Here is a 17,971-nt window from a genome sequence, read left to right as displayed (position 1 = left end):
AGACTACAAAAGCCAATTCTTACACTGGGAAGGAAACAAGCTTCCGGGGACCGGTTTCTGGCATTACAGCTGTCTTCGGCCCGGCTTGCTTGAATCCTGATGGTGCAATGAGCAAGGGACTCACATCTGAGTATACCCTTCCACGCTTAGGGTGGACAAAATTATTTACAACAAGGGGTGGTGATGGACAGAGTCTCTGAATTAAGCAGAGTACTCTCACCCAGTCAAGAGATCAGGGCTAGATCCAACACCGTTTTTTAGCTCCAAATTTATGAGGCACAAGCCGTAGGCTACGCCCTTTACGGGGCAGAGCTGTGGTGCTTCGATAACATTGATGGTCTAATTAAATCAGAGAACAGATTTCTAAGAAATATTGTCCGCTTGCCACCCAGCACACCCCTGCATTCATTGACCTTGGATATGGGCGTAAAACAGGTAGCGGGTAAATGTAGACCACGCCCACCGCTGTTTTGGAAACACCTTTGGTCTACTCCTGAGTTGGCTCATTTCACCATTGCACTGCAGGATGTAATTAAGGTAGACCATTTCCATAAGATCAGTTGGCTTAATCAAAGCGGTCTCTTGCTTCCTTAGGATTAATTGTTTTATGGGAAAATCCTCATGAGTGCCCATTCCTTATAAAGAAACTTTGAAAAGGCTATACTAAGAAAAACGTTGTCTGATGAGGCTCACAAAGTTACTAGTACTACCCTGACTAGTGATGTTTTTTAGGTCTCACGACCTATCAATGCGCGCAAGCGCATTGAGCGGAGCGAGAATTCAAGTGCTCAAAAAGCTCGTCAAACCAAGGGCTTTTTGCTGCGGTTTTCTTTGAGTTCACGTGAATCACGTGACCAAACAAGCACACGCATCAGCCTCCCTCCCTCCCTCCTAATTGCATTTTTTCACGGCCGCACAGCACATCAAAGGGCTTCGCCCAGCGTGCGCTCTGCGGCTTCTCCTCCCCTAATTAATCATGGCTGGCCGGCCGTACTTTCAGTTTCCCGGCCGCTCTTGTTTTATCTCTCCCCCACTGTATCTGATTACCTTGCGCTGTGCCTCCGCTGCAACACACAATATCGAACTGCGTCAATGTGACAGTGGTCTTTATATCAAAAATTTACTTTTAGAGATGGGATGTCTTGCGCTCGCCTCAACTAATCGCTTTCACAAGTTTGCTTTTTTCCGCTATTAAAAAACAATCCTCCTGCTACACTTAAACATGGTGTCTCTTTCACTTTACAGCAAATCACGCTAGTTCCTCTTTCTTTCAGCGACGCTCCACATTCATTTTCTGTTGCACTTGCGCATTGACACCAAATCCACAGACTGTCTTTTACAATCCCCACCCCCTGAGACCCCTGATTGGCATGCTAATGCAGGCTAACAACAAGCATTCCCATAGCCAATAGGACTCGCATTAGGAAAGTGTAAGCTATTGGATTTGTAAATAACAATGCTATTAATTTATATATTTTCAGTGCCAACACATATTAAAAAAATAATTGTCATTTACAATACCAATAGCCCACACTTTCCTAATGCGAGACCTATTGGCAATTGGCAATGCCAGTGCTTGTTATTTTAAGTCATCTTGTGATTACGAGCAGTTTTGGGACATTATTGCAGTACTGTTAGATAGAAAACTGTATTTCCAATTCCGAGTGGGCACCCTTCCATTAAAACAGTTTACTTGCAATTGGGCAGTCACAGAATCTTCGGGCTGCCCAGCGTGTAATTCCTGAAAGGAATCTGTAGTCCATGTCTTTTTGTGTGCCCTGAGTATACCTGTGCACGTGCTTATTGGCTCCTGCCTATATGTAAAAAGTTAGGAACAAGTAGCCATAGTACTTCCCACTCATATACTTAAAACTGGCTCTTGTCATCATTTGCTTGTTCTGTCGCTACATGTTTGGGTGCTATGTGGTTGGTGCGTAGGGGGGCTCTATCTGTACATCTATGATTGTCGCCTACTTGCTTTTTGCTTTGTACTTCTCCTCTGATGCTAGTGTTGTGCTTTGGTACTTTTAAAACATCTTTATATGAATTGTGCTTTAACCTTTTAAACTACTCAACGTTCTTTAACCCCTTCAACGCTCATGACGAGCTCAGCTCGTCATGAGGTACGCCTGTAGTACGCTCATGACGAGCTGAGCTCGTCATGTAACGCGGGTTTTTAAAAAACTCAGCGCACAGCAGGAAGTCCGCTAGCGCGCATGAGGTTAATTATTGATATTTGAATTCATGCTGTATTTTGCACATACTTTTATACCTTTTGACAGCCGAAACAAAGTTATTTGGAATTTGAGCTAAAACATGTTACCAACTACCACAAACAAACCATTTAAACATGTTATATTGGATCTGAGGTCTTGGGTACAGTTGCGTTATATCGATGTTGGACTTATACACCCAACAAAAGCAGAAAATGTGGACAGTTTTTTTTTTCCTTCAAACTATGTAACAAAAGTTCACTTGTCAGGATGTATTGTTTGAATTTGATAAAATATAGAATCATGGTCCCATGAATAATATTTGTATTTTCTTTATGATAGGTCTGGCAGTGTGGAGGTACACTTGAAATTCACCCATGTTCACATGTAGGTCATGTGTTTCCAAAGAAAGCTCCATATGCCAGGCCAAACTTTCTTCAAAACACTGCACGGGCTGCTGAAGTTTGGATGGATGATTACAAGGAGCATTTCTACAACCGAAATCCTCCTGCAAGGAAGGTAGGCTGGTCCATGAATTGCCTAATTATTTGGTTTAAAGTGTTATTGAGATTTATTTATCTTCTGAAGAGGTGTGAAGTGTGGTTACCCCCATCATAGTAGGATAGTAGGAGCCGGACAGTTCAGTGATGAAAATTATAAATTGTTTAATAGAAAAAACAAAGGTAATAGTGAGAGGATTGGAACTTTTTTGGATTGATCAATTGCCTGATGTAATTTCTAGGGTTTGAATCTTTTCCTTTTAAGTGCTCTAAAATATTATTCATAGTTTGTAAGGGAAACCTACCAAATCCAGACATCTTTGAAAACTAGACACCCGGGGGGGGTCATGGGAGGTATGGCTTATGTGGACCCCCAAAATTTTCCTTCCCAGAATCCCCTGCAAACCTCAAATGTAGCTGAAAAAAATCTACTTTTAATCAAATTTCTGTGGGGGAAAGGTGTAGGATCACCGGGCTGACACAAATTTCTTACCACTCAACGTTTTCCCAGGTCTCCTGATAAAAATGGTACCTCACTCGTATGGGTGGGCCCAGTACCTGTGACAGGTAAGGGCCCAAAACATATTGTGGAGACATCAAAATTACCTATCACAAACCGACCTAGTTTTGGAAGGGCGGCACCCGGCTTTTTGGCTTCGGGCTCGGCGGCCATCTAGGGAAACCTACCAAACCACACATTTCTGAAAACTAGACACCCTGGGGAGTCCAGGGAGGTATGGCTTGCGTGGATCCCCTAACGTTTCCTTATCCAGAATCCCCTGCAAATCTGGAATTTAGCTGGAAAAAAACACTTTTTCCGCACATTTTTGTGTGGGATCACTGTACCGGCACAAATGTCCTATCACCCAGCGTTCCCCTTGTATTCCTGAGTACAATGATACCTCACTTGTGTTGGTGGGCCAAGGGCATGTGACTGGGAAGGGTCAAAAACATAGGGATTAAGGGTGTAGCACAGCAAATTAAAAAAAAACATATGTTTTGGCCGATTCTGCATTGGACCGCCAAACAAGTGAGGCTACCTCCCCATCGGCCAGAAAGACTTTGGCAATTTGTTTTGGGGTGGAGGCTGCCTAGAATGGGCATGTCAATGCCCCCACCCCTGGCCTATAAAAAAATAATCCCTGGCGGCTAGGGTGCTTTCTGACCCCCCGAATATAATGGGCGGAGCAATGGCCCTTGCCCAAGGGGCTGCTCCCTCCTACCTGGTGGCTAGTGGGTGGATCCCTGCTTGGGGATCGCCCTCCTGGGGCTATCCCCAAGCAGAGATCCACTAGGGAAGGGTGCCATTGGATAGAGGAGGTTCTCCCTTTTCCAATGATACCTCTCCCATGTGTTTCGGTGCTCTGGGCTGAGATAGCCCCACAAGCACTGAAACAGTGAAACTGAAACTAGGTTTCAGTTTTGTCTTCGTTGTAATGACATCATCACGCCATGCGAGTGATCGTCATTACAAGGAAAACAAAAAATATGCCTCAGGAGGTTGTGGAAGGTCTTCCTCACCTCCGAAGGCAAAAAATAAAATGACAGAATCCTTCCATCATGAGCACAGAAGGGGTTAATATTTAAAATAAGCAATATTGCTGGCAAGGCATCCCTTTTCATTCTTCATGAATGGATTGTTTGTGAAATGAAAATATCTTGATCCGCTGCTCTTGATGGTGGCAGTAATTCTGCTGTTTGGACTCGATTTGAACTTGATTCATAAGCAGCACTTTCTCTCTCCCTCTCTCTCTGGCATATGTGGCTGTAAATGCACATGCTGTGCATACTCCAGCCACCTAGTGTTGGTCACAAGGTATAGTGACTTCTCCTATGATTGATAATGCCCATGGCCATCTACACCATTTTTAGATTGTTTTCTTTGACCATTAGATTTGGATATGTATTGTTAAAGCTCCATGTCATTTCCGCGTGGTGCTCGTCATAGGGGACTTTCACTGCTTCCACTCCCGTTAATAAGAGACGATTTATTTTTTTTGCAATTAGTTTGCCTCTGTTGTGGTTTCTGTCGGTTCTGCAGCCAGGATCTCCTCTGTGACCTGTCTCGAGACCTCGCCCCTCCCAAGGCCTTCTCATCAGCCTTTCTACTCAAGAATGCCAAGGGCCTAATGAAAGGACTCCCTATCAGTACTTTCCACAGGACTCATGGACAGATCATCACCAAGTCTGCAACCTCTTCTTGTCGCCGGTTCACACCAAGACCTCCTGCACCTCAGGCCTCGCATTCCAGTCTAAAAAGACCCTCAGTTACCGGCGCGATTGTCGACTTGCTCGACGCACAGTCCCGGGACGACAAAATGGCAACCCGGACATCTTCGGTGAGGATGGCAAAGAGGAACCAGATAAGCAGCCACTTCCCTCCAGACCTGAGCAGAGTTTACTCTCAGGCTCCTAAACCGAAGACTAGCAGTCCCAGCCGGACCAACAATAGAAGACTTTGACCGTGAGTATGGTTTCCCAACGTGGCTCACATTGACCCTGCCTGCAGTCCGAACATCGCCCCTCAGGGGTGCGGATTTCCAGCCCACAACTCAGCCTGCAGCAATGGCCAAACAACTTCAAGGCTTCAGAGCCAACTCCGACTCCACTTCCGGCACCCAACAGCCGCACATGACCTGATCATTCTCGGCAGTAACATCTCCCTCGACACCAACAGTTCCCTCAACGCCTGTACCAAAGGGCTCTTCAAAGCCAACTCAACACTCAGCACTGAAACCTTCCTCAAAGCCGAAACCTACTTTGCCGTTGAGGTGAGCAACGAAAGCTCCTTCCTCTGTGGACTCCAAGGAGCAAAATAAAATTGTTCTACCGCTCTTCCAGGAGCATTTGATGGCTTGGAAGAAAGTACTTTTTATTCTCCTGCAAACTGGCAAAATTTGCTGAAGGTGCAGGAGACACTTCCTTATGAAACGAAGCCTGTGCTTGAGGAGCAACTCGCTCTCAAGCCCTTACCTCCTTCAAAGCTGGAGAACCGCAAAGAGACACCTTCCCCTACCATCTCGCCCCCTGTTCCCCTTCTCCTCCTCCTCTTCCTCATGTACCTTTATCATCACATCCATCTCCTCTCCCTTGTCAACCTCCTTAGCCAGAGGGTTCCCCACATTCATCCTATTGTGGGCGAGCGGGGGTAGCCCTTCAGATCCTCTGGACTCTTATGAGGGTTTATATGACCCTGATCCCAGGGACCATTCCTGAGTCAACTGTAACGTCATCCCACAAGGGACAGTGACCCTGATTTATACCCTGTGAAGACACCCCTTCCCGAATCCACCACCTCTTATCCTGAAGTTATTTACAGGGCGGCCACCTTCCACAATGTAGACCTTCACACAATAAAAGAGGGTGGGAATACACTTCCTTGACATCTCAGCATTCCTGCACCAAGTTGACTCAGATGCATTGTGGTAAATGCAGTGAATGGTAACACTTGCTTCCATTAAATAATCTATTGTTTTAACCATGGTTGGTGCAGCCAGTGCAGAGTACCTCTAGACATAAGCTCATGTTTCAGGATAGTTGTCCATCACCAGCAGCGAGTAATACATACAGTTAGAGGTGCTGGAAATGCTGCTCAACAATCTTTTCAGGTCACAATACCACTCCTTGAGCACAGGCGCATCACTCAGAGCTTGCCAGCTCAACCAGTTGAATGGAGCCTTATCAAATAAAAAAAAGGATAGGAGCACACTGCTTTGACATCCCAGTACCCACTTCATTCGGATAAATGCAGTGCATAATAACACTTGTATGAACAATCTTTAGTTTTCACCATCACACAATCCCCAAGGAGGATGACTTCCTCACTAAAATGCCTTCTAACACTGAGCGTTCCATCCAATATCTTTCCATGCTCAAGGGCATGTTAAAAACTGCTTAGGATACCTTCAAAGACCCTGTGAAGGCCAGGGTGGTTACTCCGAGGGTAGATAAAAAATGTAAGTCCTCCCTCATGGATCCCACTTACATACGGGTCCAACTCTCACTGGACTCACTGGTAGTTCATACTGCTTGTAAGTGAGCTAATGCCCAAGGTACTGGTGTCAAGCAGAAGGATTTTCAAATCCAGCCAAATGGTAGCAAACACAAAGTCTGCTCACTGCAGGCGGGAACTTTAAAAAATCTGGGAGCAGAATTGTATTCTGTTTCCCTGCCCGCACTGATGCTGGCATGGAAACAGACATGATATTGCCCGGAGAGAGCAGTATAAATAGCTGCTTCCTCCGGGCAAAGCAATGCAGGCTCCCACACCATGCAGGGAGAAGGCTAGGGCTGTGGGGCCCAGCCCCCCCCCCCCCAAGTTACCCAACGTGTGCAGGGTTGTTTGGCCCCCTACCCTTTAAAAAAAGTACATCCCAGAGAAATTGGGTCTCCAGGGTCCAATGAGGTGCGGGAGACGGCGGCGGCCCACTTCCTGTTTAATATATATACTGCCCTGGGGTCCCAAGGGCCTAATGAGGCTCGGGGAGGGGGGTGCAACCCCCTCTCCTTTAAAATGAATGCAGCCCTGTAGATGGGGTCCCCAGGATCTAATGAGACTCGGGGAGCGGGGTCACGATGCCCCCCTCTTTTAAAAAAGAAGAAATCGACAGCCCTAGCGCATGGGGTTCCGGGGCCTAATGAGGCTTGGGCGGCGGGGCTGGGGGGGCTGTTTGTTATGTTGCTAAATTACTGAATAAAAGCAAATGATCAGTCAAAGGCTTATTGCAAGATAAAATAAACAAAAGGTATTTTCAACAGACCCCCCCTCCTTGAGATGTAGGTTTGGTAAATGTTGATTCCAGCACTGAATTTTGAAAACCTACCAGGGGCACCAAAGAGGCACTTTGCACGTGAACAGTTTCTAAGCTCTGTGTGAACCATAACAACAACGTTGGTAAAACATTAATACAATACTATTACATAACACTTTAAGGCTGAGATATCGAAGTACTACAAGAATTTGTTACTGTTACACAAATTAACAGGATTAATTTTATCAACCTCAGAAACTCCAAAGGCTGAGTTAGCCCTGCCAGGACTAGGCATGGGCAGATTTTGCGGATCCGCGGATTTGCGGATCGTGGATCGGCAAAATCGGCAGATTTGCGGATCTGCGGATTTGCCCTGCTGCAGTGCTGAATGAGTCACTGATTTTGAACGTCAACTAGTTCCAGCGACCATGTGTGTGTTACTATGCAATCGCCCCGAGGGGCGCAGGGGTCCCTTGAGTGAGCTGTCCATCATAGTGGGTCAATGGCGGGAAGACGGTGCACACTGCGAATGTGTGGGGTGGGGCTTCCATGCGAGTGCACAATCATGCACAGCCGATTTTCGACGGTAGATTTGGGAAGAAGGCACACATGGCCAGCCTCGACGACGCTCACAATTGTTTTTGGGCTGATGAATGAGTCACTGAATTTCAGCTTCAACTAGTTCCAGCGACCATGTGTGTGTTACTATGCAATCGCCCGAGGGGCGCAGGGGTCCCTTGGGTGAGCTGTCCATCATAGTGGGTCAATGGCGGGAAGACGGTGCACACTGCGAGTGTGTGGGGGGGGCTTCCATGCGAGTGCACAATCATGCACAGCCGATTTTCGACGGTAGATTTGGGAAGAAGGCACACATGGCCAGCCTCGACGACGCTCACGATTGTTTTTGGGCTGATGAATGAGTCACTGAATTTCAGCTTCAACTAGTTCAAGCGACCATGTGTGTGTTACTATGCAATCGCCCCGAGGGGCGCCTGGGGTCCCTTGGGTGAGCTGTCCATCATAGTGGGTCAATGGCGGGAAGACGGTGCACACTGCGAGTGTGTGGGGGGGGCTTCCATGCGAGTGCACAATCATGCACAGCCGATTTTCGACGGTAGATTTGGGAAGAAGGCACGCATGGCCAGCCTCGACGACGCTCACGATTGTTTTTGGGCTGATGAATGAGTCACTGAATTTCAGCTTCAACTAGTTCCAGCGACCATGTGTGTGTTACTATGCAATCGCCCCGAGGGGCGCAGGGGTCCCTTGGGTGAGCTGTCCATCATAGTGGGTCAATGGCGGGAAGACGGTGCACACTGCGAGTGTGTGGGGGGGGGCTTCCATGCGAGTACACAATCATACACAGCCGATTTTCGACGGTAGATTTGGGAAGAAGGCACACATGGCCAGCCTCGACGACGCTCACGATTGTTTTTGGGCTGATGAATGAGTCACTGAATTTCAGCTTCAACTAGTTCCAGCGACCATGTGTGTGTTACTATGCAATCGCCCCGAGGGGCGCAGGGGTCCCTTGGGTGAGCTCTCCATCATAGTGGGTCAATGGCGGGAAGACGGTGCACACTGCGAGTGTGTGGGGGGGGGCTTGCATGCGAGTGCACAATCATGCACAGCCGATTTTCGACGGTAGATTTGGGAAGAAGGCACACATGGCCAGCCTCGACAACGCTCACGATTGTTTTTGGGCTGATGAATGAGTCTCTGAATTTCAGCTTCAACTAGTTCCAGCGACCATGTGTGTGTTACTATGCAATCGCCCCGAGGGGCGCCTGGGGTCCCTTGGGTGAGCTGTCCATCATAGTGGGTCAATGGCGGGAAGACGGTGCACACTGCGAGTGTGTGGGGGGGCTTCCATGCGAGTGCACAATCATGCACAGCCGATTTTCGACTGTAGATTTGGGAAGAAGGCACACATGGCCAGCCTCGACGACGCTCACAATTGTTTTTGGGCTGATGAATGAGTCACTGAATTTCAGCTTCAACTAGTTCCAGCGACCATGTGTGTGTTACTATGCAATCGCCCCGAGGGGCGCAGGGGTCCCTTGGGTGAGCTGTCCATCATAGTGGGTCAATGGCGGGAAGACGGTGCACACTGCGAGTGTGTGGGGGGGGCTTCCATGCGAGTGCACAATCATGCACAGCCGATTTTCGACGGTAGATTTGGGAAGGAGGCACACATGGCCAGCCTCGACGACGCTCACGATTGTTTTTGGGCTGATGAATGAGTCACTGAATTTCAGCTTCAACTAGTTCCAACGACCATGTGTGTGTTACTATGCAATCGCCCCGAGGGGTGCAGGGGTCCCTTCAGCTCCTGGCCACAGGAACAGCACGAGGATTGCGCTCGTGAAAGTCAAGGATGCAAAGGCCTCTATCCAGCATCACAGGCACAGCTGATTTTCGACGGTAGATTTGGGAAGAAGGCACACATGCCCAGCCTGGACGACGCTCACGATTGTTTTTGGGCTGGTGAATGAGTCACTGAAGTCACAGGAAGGGCCTGTTGTAACTATTTTACGATGGCGCCGGCAAGCTGCCAGCGCCATCCTAAAATAGTTACTAAATTAGCTTCAACAGGAAGCTCTAATAGATCAAATAAAGCAGGTGCTCGAGCACCTGCTTTATTTGATCTATTAGAGCTTTCTGTTGAAGCTAACTTAGTAACTATTTTAGGATGGCGCTGGCAGCTTGCCGGCGCCATCGTAAAATAGTTACAATAGGCCAGCCAGGCTTCAACTTTTGCCCCCGGAATCCGCCGCTCGCGGATTTGCGAATTCTCGGCAAATTCGCGGGAGTTCGCGGATCGCGAATTTACCGAAAATTCGCAAAATCCCCGAGCGGAACGGATTTTGCGCTCACCCCTAGCCAGGACCCAGCCAGGTGGCCCAGTGATAACAGTACAGTGGCCTAATGAGCAGGCTTACAACTTTCTTGCAATGGCCTTGACATCTAGGTGGTCGTTGTAAATCCAATTCACTGACTGAAAGGGAGGTATGGTCCGACTATACCATGGTTATGTCAAACCAGATAGACATAATATTGACTCACAAAATACCTTGTAGTAGGAAGAGGGAATGTAAGAGAGTAGGGTCTGCTTCTTATGTTCACCCCCACTTTTTGCTCTGATCCACTGGTTTTTCGACTCTAGTGTGGCTGTGGGCCTGCTAATCAGACCCACAGCCCAGCTGTTCTCTCTCTAAATTCATACCATGTACTTTAGGTACAGATCCAATTGGGTATTGGGTCACCTTTGTGAGCCCCTGTATAGTGTACCATAGGTACCCAGGGCATAGGTGCATCCAAGGCCTACCAGGGGCTGCAGCATGAACTATGCCACCCCTGACTGGCCATCCAAATTGACACAACTGGCTGATCACTCAGCTGGGGCAAGGTCGTGTAATCACCCCTTGCTTAGGTATAGTCTTCCTATACCTACCATTATATATAGACACATATATACCTGTAAGTCACTCCTATGGCAGGCCTTAACAATCCTGGAGGCAGAGTGCTTGGTTTTATGTGAGATGGTGCTCTAGCATGAGCTGAGCCTGTCTGCAGCTTTCGGAACCATGTCCTTATAGCTGTTCTATGATATAGCCATACCATATACTCTTAAGTGCATTATAATCCTCGCGGTTATTGCTAACTTTGGTTTGGCTTTATCAAAACATGTTGTGTAAGGTGTCATACGCTTTGGAATACAACCCCCTCGCCAGTTCTTGCGACGGGGTAGCACTCCACCCTTCTAGAGGGAGAAGACATGTAGTTGTAGCTTTACCCGGTTAAAGTTAAACAGAGCCTCAGCATCACAAAATGGATGCTGCTGCCACATACACAAGTCTGACCTCCTGCAGCTGGAAGCCCTTCCAGCGAGGGAGGCCTGGACAATAGGTTTCCTGCCTTGGGAGGTGCTAGCACCTCCCCAGACAGGCTATAGTGTATTGGGGCAGGGTGGGTTGAAAAGAATGAGACACTGCCTGGGGCACACAAGGTGCTCCATGCATAGTCCGGTTCAAACCAGTTGCTGGGGCACTCCAGCCCCAGCTCTGGCACGAAACTGGACAAAGGGAAAGGGGTGTAACCATCCCCTTCCCTGGTCCCACCCATAGGAGGCACCTAGCAGGTAATACAGCCCCTTTAATTTGTACAAAGCTAGGAGCTGAGTCTAGAGACTTTAGATTATCCTGAACTGAAACTCTGACACAAAACTCTGGACCTTCGACATTCTACTGCATCTAGAAGACTGAAGAATCTCCCTTGTGGTAAAGGAGTGACCACCCTGTGCAAAGAGGCACCAACTAGTGAATTGCCGGTTTGCTTTGTCGCCGCTCCTGAAGGATCCCGACGACCCTGCTTCACAGGACTGGACTTCCAGACTTCTCCGACCCCGACGCACACCTCCAGCAAAGCTGAGACCCGTGGCGGACACGAGAGACGTGGGACCGGACCCCTGGCCATTCTGCTCTTTGCTAAACTGTGCAGCTTCTGAGGCGTCCTCGAAGTTGTGCATTGGGGATTGAGAAGCCCCGACACCGAGTCGTAAGTGCACCGAAGCTCAGCCCTCCACACTCCACGAGTGCCGCCTGGGGCCTGCTCTTGTATTTCCTCGCGACGCGTCTTCGCGGTTGCTGGCCTGTTGGCTAGTGGCCATCTTGAAGACTCCATTTTGAAACAACGCTGCTTGCCTGGTTGCTCTGGGCTTACTCCTGCTTTCCTGCAAAAGGGAAGCTCCACAGACCTTGCCGGTCTGTACCAGAAGCCGATCTTCGTATCCTGCGTGGGTTGCCTTTGCCAAGGCTTGTTGATGCCGATTCGGAAGCCGACACCGCCAACAGCGAGAGCCTTCGTGGTACAGTCCGTATCCAGCTCCTGGTCGTCGTCGAGGCCTCCTGGTCCACGTGGCTGCAGAGACAAGCTTCACTTCTTCACTGATCGCAGCTCGACATCATCTGGTTCCGTCCTGGTTCCATCCGGACTGTCCGAAATCAACTAGTTTCTAACTTGTACGTTCCCATTCTAAGTCTATGAGAACATGCATACGTGTTTAGACACTGCACACGCATCCTGTGGGACTCCTGCTTCCTAACCTGTGGTTATTCAGTGTAGCCCCACCGATTTCCTAGGCCCTAGGCCAATTCACTGTTTCTGCAGTGGTACTTGTACCACTTCTTTAGTATATGGTTCGTAAGGCCCCTAGGGAAGAATTGTATCCGTGCAACTTAACGTATGCTTATTAAGTCACTTGTGCTGTATCTCGAACTCTGACCTCATAAAGAGTGCAGAGGGGTTAGAGTAAATACATATATATTTTATATATACCTTGTGTGGTGTCCTTTCATTTGATATTCAAGGAGTTATTATTGGTAAAACAATTGGCTTCACATGCTTCCTGAAGTGTTATCCTAAGACTGCTTTGTCCTTGCTACCACTAGGATAGCTGGTCTATAAGGTTGACTTTACAACCATCACCGTAAGGGTTGTTTGGACTGATACAGGGTGCCCACTAGAATAGTGGACATCACATATCAGGCCAACTTCTCACAGGGAATAGATAAAATAAAGGATTCCTGGAATTGAATCTGCGCATGCAGTGATCTCTGCATCTTGATGATTGTTGCCTTTGATACTTCTAGCCAGCCAGTTAACTCAGTGGGTTAAGTGCCTGCAGCAGGCATGTGCATGTAGCGAGCAAGTCAAAAGTATGAATTGCACTTAGACAGAACAATACCTCCTGTTCTTAAGAGCTGAGCAAAAAAAATCATGATTTTACAAAGTAATTTAGGCAGCACTCGTTAATTAAAATTGACCCATTTCATATTGTGTTTTTCTCTCCAGCAAATGGTAAATTTAATTTGGGATGCCTTGTTCATGGATGCCCTTGGTTACACAAAGGAGTAACAGCACTTCAGCTGCAGGCACTTGGGCAGGGATGGCTCCTCCGCTCATCGCCCCACTACTCACAGAGTAGACATAAAAATGTTAATAACCTCACTATTATCATTTTATTTTTCTTTGCTACTGGGCTGGGTTAGGGCAGGGTGGGCTGGGATCATCAGGGGGAGGAGTGGTTTGCGCACTTCAAGTGTGCATGACTCTTTGGCCGCCGTCTTGGGCCAGCTAAACAGTCATGCGCACTTTGCATGTTTCAAACCGGGCTGTATTGCTCAGCCTGGTGAGGAACATGCACAGACTCCCTGTCTGAGCGCTGAACCACGGCGCTCAGACCAATAACAATGCTGCATTGCAACATTGTGATTGGCTATGGGGAACCTTGGTGCTTCCTGGTTCAGACCTCACCAAGAAGAGTGGCACCGCGACAGAGGGACTGTTTAAAATGTAAGCGTTTTTTTTTCTTCAACCACCCCTGTTCCCTGCCAGCCACCACTGCGCTTGGGTACTGCATCAGCTTGGGGAACACTTACCATCTGGCCATGCAATGCTGAAACCCATTGACATTGGCAAAGCCAATAGCTCTTGCATTGCTGAGACAAGTTGGATTTGACAATACTTGTTTTTCCTTGAGTCGGATCTATGGATTCACCGCGAGCCCGATTGCCTGACCATTATGTCTCCATGTGCTTAAACTGTCCGCTTCTTGGATCCACTATACTACAGAGGCTCCACAGTAATTTGTTTAAAGTTGATTTACACATATAAGATGCTTTAAAACTGTATATGGAGTCAAGTGATCTACTAAAAAGCCTTACAAACCAATTCAGAGCCATTTCTTTGTGTTCTTAGTATGTTTTTCTGGATTTGTGGAGCTATCGGGGTATCATGCAAAGAACACTTGTGATTGGTTAAAACATCTGACAACCATCTTCAACAGGAAGTTCTCAACCTTCGTTTCATCCCTGGAATTGTTTGGAAGCGCACCACAACTCTCCATAGTCCTGGCAGCAATTTTGTGGTGCTTCTTTATTCTGTTTCCAGAAGAGGATGAAGAAACACAGGAGGAGCCACCAAAAAGGCACCCAATTGCGTGGGCTTTCTCAACCATCCCATCGGGAGAAAATAAAGTGGTGGTAAAGGTTGTAGATGCAAGAAAGAACTTTCAAGAGGGCCCACAAAATATACTCCCATAATATCTCAAGAATGCTTAAGCATCTAAAAAACATTTATCTGAGGTAATAACAAAGATCGTCAGAGATTGAGCTGAGGCCCCCAAATCATTTGTACAACCACCTTTGCAACTGGAGACACAGTGCCTGCTGCGATTACAAAGCTGCCTAGTAGCAGCCTCCAGACCGTAGCTTTTTGCACAGTGTTCAACAAAATTCTAACATTTGGTGAGCAGTGCATGGCTGCATTTATAAAAGCTGTGATAGACCACATGTTAATTTTATTTTTGGTTCCTCTCGACTTCCAGGTTCCTGAATCCTTTTTATTCTTCAAGTTAGTTTGTTTTGGAAGTAAAATAAAAACCTGTCAAAAAAAAAGTTTAAAGAAAGAAAAACTATGTTATGTGTTAGTTTGATATCTGAGAATGTGTCCTATAGCCTACAGTTATTTTTGTTTGTGTATGAATGAAGGAGTAAGTGGGTCTATGAATAGTGTAGTGTAAGTGTATGACTGTGTAACGGTATCTGTGTGTGTGTGTGTGTGTGTGTGTGTGTGTAGATCCACATATATGTATGAGGGTGCGAGCAGATGTGTGTCAACATGTGAGTATATTCCTGGCTGGCTGTGTGGGAGTGTATGTGTGGTTGTTTATGTGTGAATATGACTGAGTGAGTGCTTACAGCAAATGAGTATATGTATACGACTGGGAGAGGGTATGCATGTCTGTGTGCAGTTGTGCATCTTTGTCAGTAAGTGTGAATTAATGTCTGTGGTGGTATGAGTATGTGCCTGTGTGATAGAGGCACAAGTTTGTGTGTGTGAATGAGTGACTGAGTGAGTGTGTTGAGGGTGTGGGTGCATGTGTCTGAATGAGTGTGAGGGCATTTATGTCTGAGTGCACTTATGCATGTGCATCAGTCATGACAGTGGTTTTGTGAGTGCATGCGTGTCAAACAGTGTCTCAGGTTCTGAATGTGTGTATATGAGAAATTACTGCGTGGGGGTCTGTGTGTATGCCTGTTACCGTGTAAGAATGCATATGTTTGTGTGCGTGTACTTGTTGGTTTGTGAATGAGTGTGAGTGAAAATGTAAGTATGTTGAGTATGTGTATAGGTCTAATTTAGTGTGGGATGTTTAGATGTACTTGTGCATTTGTGTGAGTGTGTGTATGCGGACATGTGATTATATGTGTTTTGTTGTCTGTGTGACAGTGTTTGGATCAGTATGTATGTATGTATGTAACTGTCAGAGGGAGTGTGTGAGTGTGTCTTACTGAGCAGGTGAGGGTATGTGTGGGAGACCACTTCAAAGATCATACATTTATTTTAAAATGTCTTATTAATTTCTGCAACTTCTGTACATGCATATGTACATACTTAAGTGTGTTAGTGCATGTGTGTGATAGGGTCACTGGTTGGGTGTGTGTTTATATAAGCAAGTTACTAAAGATGTTGAGAGTGCAAGTGTACGTGTCTGAGTGTGCATGGATTTTTTTTAAATTAAATATTTTATTAACATTTTTGCAAAACAATCACATTACATCCCATTATACTCATTTGATCGACAGTGGTAGTGCTATTCAGTGATAGGACATACAGCCTGTACTTAGAGGGGGTACCTGTCTTTACAGTCTGCATATCTTCCCCGTAAGGTGACATCAGGGAGAACTGGGGAGAATAAACTGGGGATGCATTGCGGGGGGAGCAGGGGTGTGTGCGTCGGGTAGGGTGTCCTGGTCGGTTCAACTATAGTGTGTAGATATTAGGGCATTGGGTTTGGGCAATCCTTCGGTCAACTGAGCCAGTTGCAGTATGCCGTGCAGTGCCCTGTGGTGTTTAGTGTGCCTCACTCGCTGGTCGATGAAGTGAGGGTGGTGTTGTGCGTACTCTCGTTTGGGATGCATGCTTTCAAGTCCGGTGCGGTGTGTTGAGATGTGTTGGAGTCAGTAGGCGTTCGTAAGTGGTGGAACTGGTGCAATAATTGGGCCCAGTCCATGGATATGGGGTGTTGCCGCAGTCCTTTACCTCCTCCTCCCTGAGTGTCCCCTCTTCTGCTGCCGCCCACTTTTTTACCGCTCCCACCCACGCCTCTATTAGGGGACCCAGTGGGGCTCGCCAGTTCATGGCGATGCTTCTTTTAGCTAGTAGCGTTGCTAGTGATGCGAAGCGGACAGGCACTTTGTGTGTTTTTGGTCTTTGGAATATTCCGAGGGCGACTGCCTCCCAGGAGTGTATGTCCGTAAGACCTGAGCTCTTTAAGTGTCACAATGACCACAGACCAGTACGGTCGTAGGGGGGGAACATCCTTTACAACGAATCTTTTACAACCTGGTACTGTTACCACGCAACTATTACAACGAAAGTCGTTACAACGACTTGCGCTGGGGGGCGCTTCAGGATAGTAAATAATTTAATTTACTATCCAACTCCTTCCCTACTATCCACGGGGACTGGAGTTGGAATAGTAAATGAAAAAATATACTATCCAGCGCCCCCCAGCGCAAGTCGTTGTAACGACTTGCGTTGTAAAAGTTGCGTGGTAACGGTACTTGTTGTAAAAGTACGCGTTGTACCGTCATACACCCGTCGTAGGGTGGGGCAGCTCCAGAACATATGCTGAAAGTGAGCATCTGGTGAGTGGCATCTGGGGCATAGAAATCTGGTGTCCGGGGTAGAACCGCTGTAGGCGTGCTGGTGTTTAATACACTCTATGTAGGATGTAAAACTGTATGTTGTGTTTGTATGTGTGGATGTAGTGTGCATGTCTGTTACTGAGAGCTAGTAAATGATTGCTCATGTTAATATATGTGTCTCCATCTATGTGTGACAGAGTCACTGGTTGTGTGTGTGTGTACATGAGTGAGTGAGTGTGTTGAGTATGTTGAGTGTTAATACATATGTGTGCATGATTCTGTGTGGGTATGTATGCCTGGGTGCAGCTGTGCATGAGTGACTGTGAGTGAATTACTGTGGTTGTATGAGTGTGTGTGTATCTCAGTGCCTGTGTGACAGTCAGTGGTTGAGCAAGTGTGTATATGAGTATGTGACCAAGTGGGTGTCTGTGTGTATGTGAGTGACTCAGAGTATGAGTGTGTGTGTATGTGTATGTCTAGCTTTATTGAGAAGGTTCATATTGGTGCGTGGATGTGCCAGAGTGTGTTGTTGTGTTTGTGTGTACATGTATGACTTAGTGTTTGGAAGGTGTGTGTGCATAGGTCTGACAGTTCAAGATTATATGGGTATAGGTGTACTTTTCTCTGTGTGTGAGACTGAATCTATGCAGACATGTGAGTATAAGTCTTTTATTTTTGTTTCTTTTATAGCGTTTGCATGAGTATGTATGTTTATATTTAACTGAGTGTGAGAGGGAGCATGTGAATATGTTTTAGTGAGTGTTGAAGGGATCTTTGAGGGTGTGTTGGGTATC

At 47.0% G+C, this 17,971-nt stretch overlaps 1 protein-coding gene across 2 annotated transcripts in view; it reads left to right on the top strand.

The window, feature by feature from the left end:
• Nucleotides 1-17,971, top strand: part of GALNT4 (polypeptide N-acetylgalactosaminyltransferase 4) — a 642,979-nt gene that overhangs the window by 549,276 nt on the left and 75,732 nt on the right. For both annotated transcript variants that reach the window (XM_078687691.1, XM_078687692.1), the window contains exon 8: nucleotides 2,556-2,732. In XM_078687691.1, coding sequence (XP_078543817.1) covers nucleotides 2,556-2,732 — 177 coding nt within the window. The remainder of the gene's footprint in view (nucleotides 1-2,555; nucleotides 2,733-17,971) is intronic.

This window comes from Lissotriton helveticus, chromosome 4_1 (genome assembly GCF_964261635.1).
Source record: "Lissotriton helveticus chromosome 4_1, aLisHel1.1, whole genome shotgun sequence".
Lineage (NCBI taxonomy): Eukaryota > Metazoa > Chordata > Amphibia > Caudata > Salamandridae > Lissotriton > Lissotriton helveticus.
This window is presented reverse-complemented; position numbering and strand designations above follow the sequence as displayed.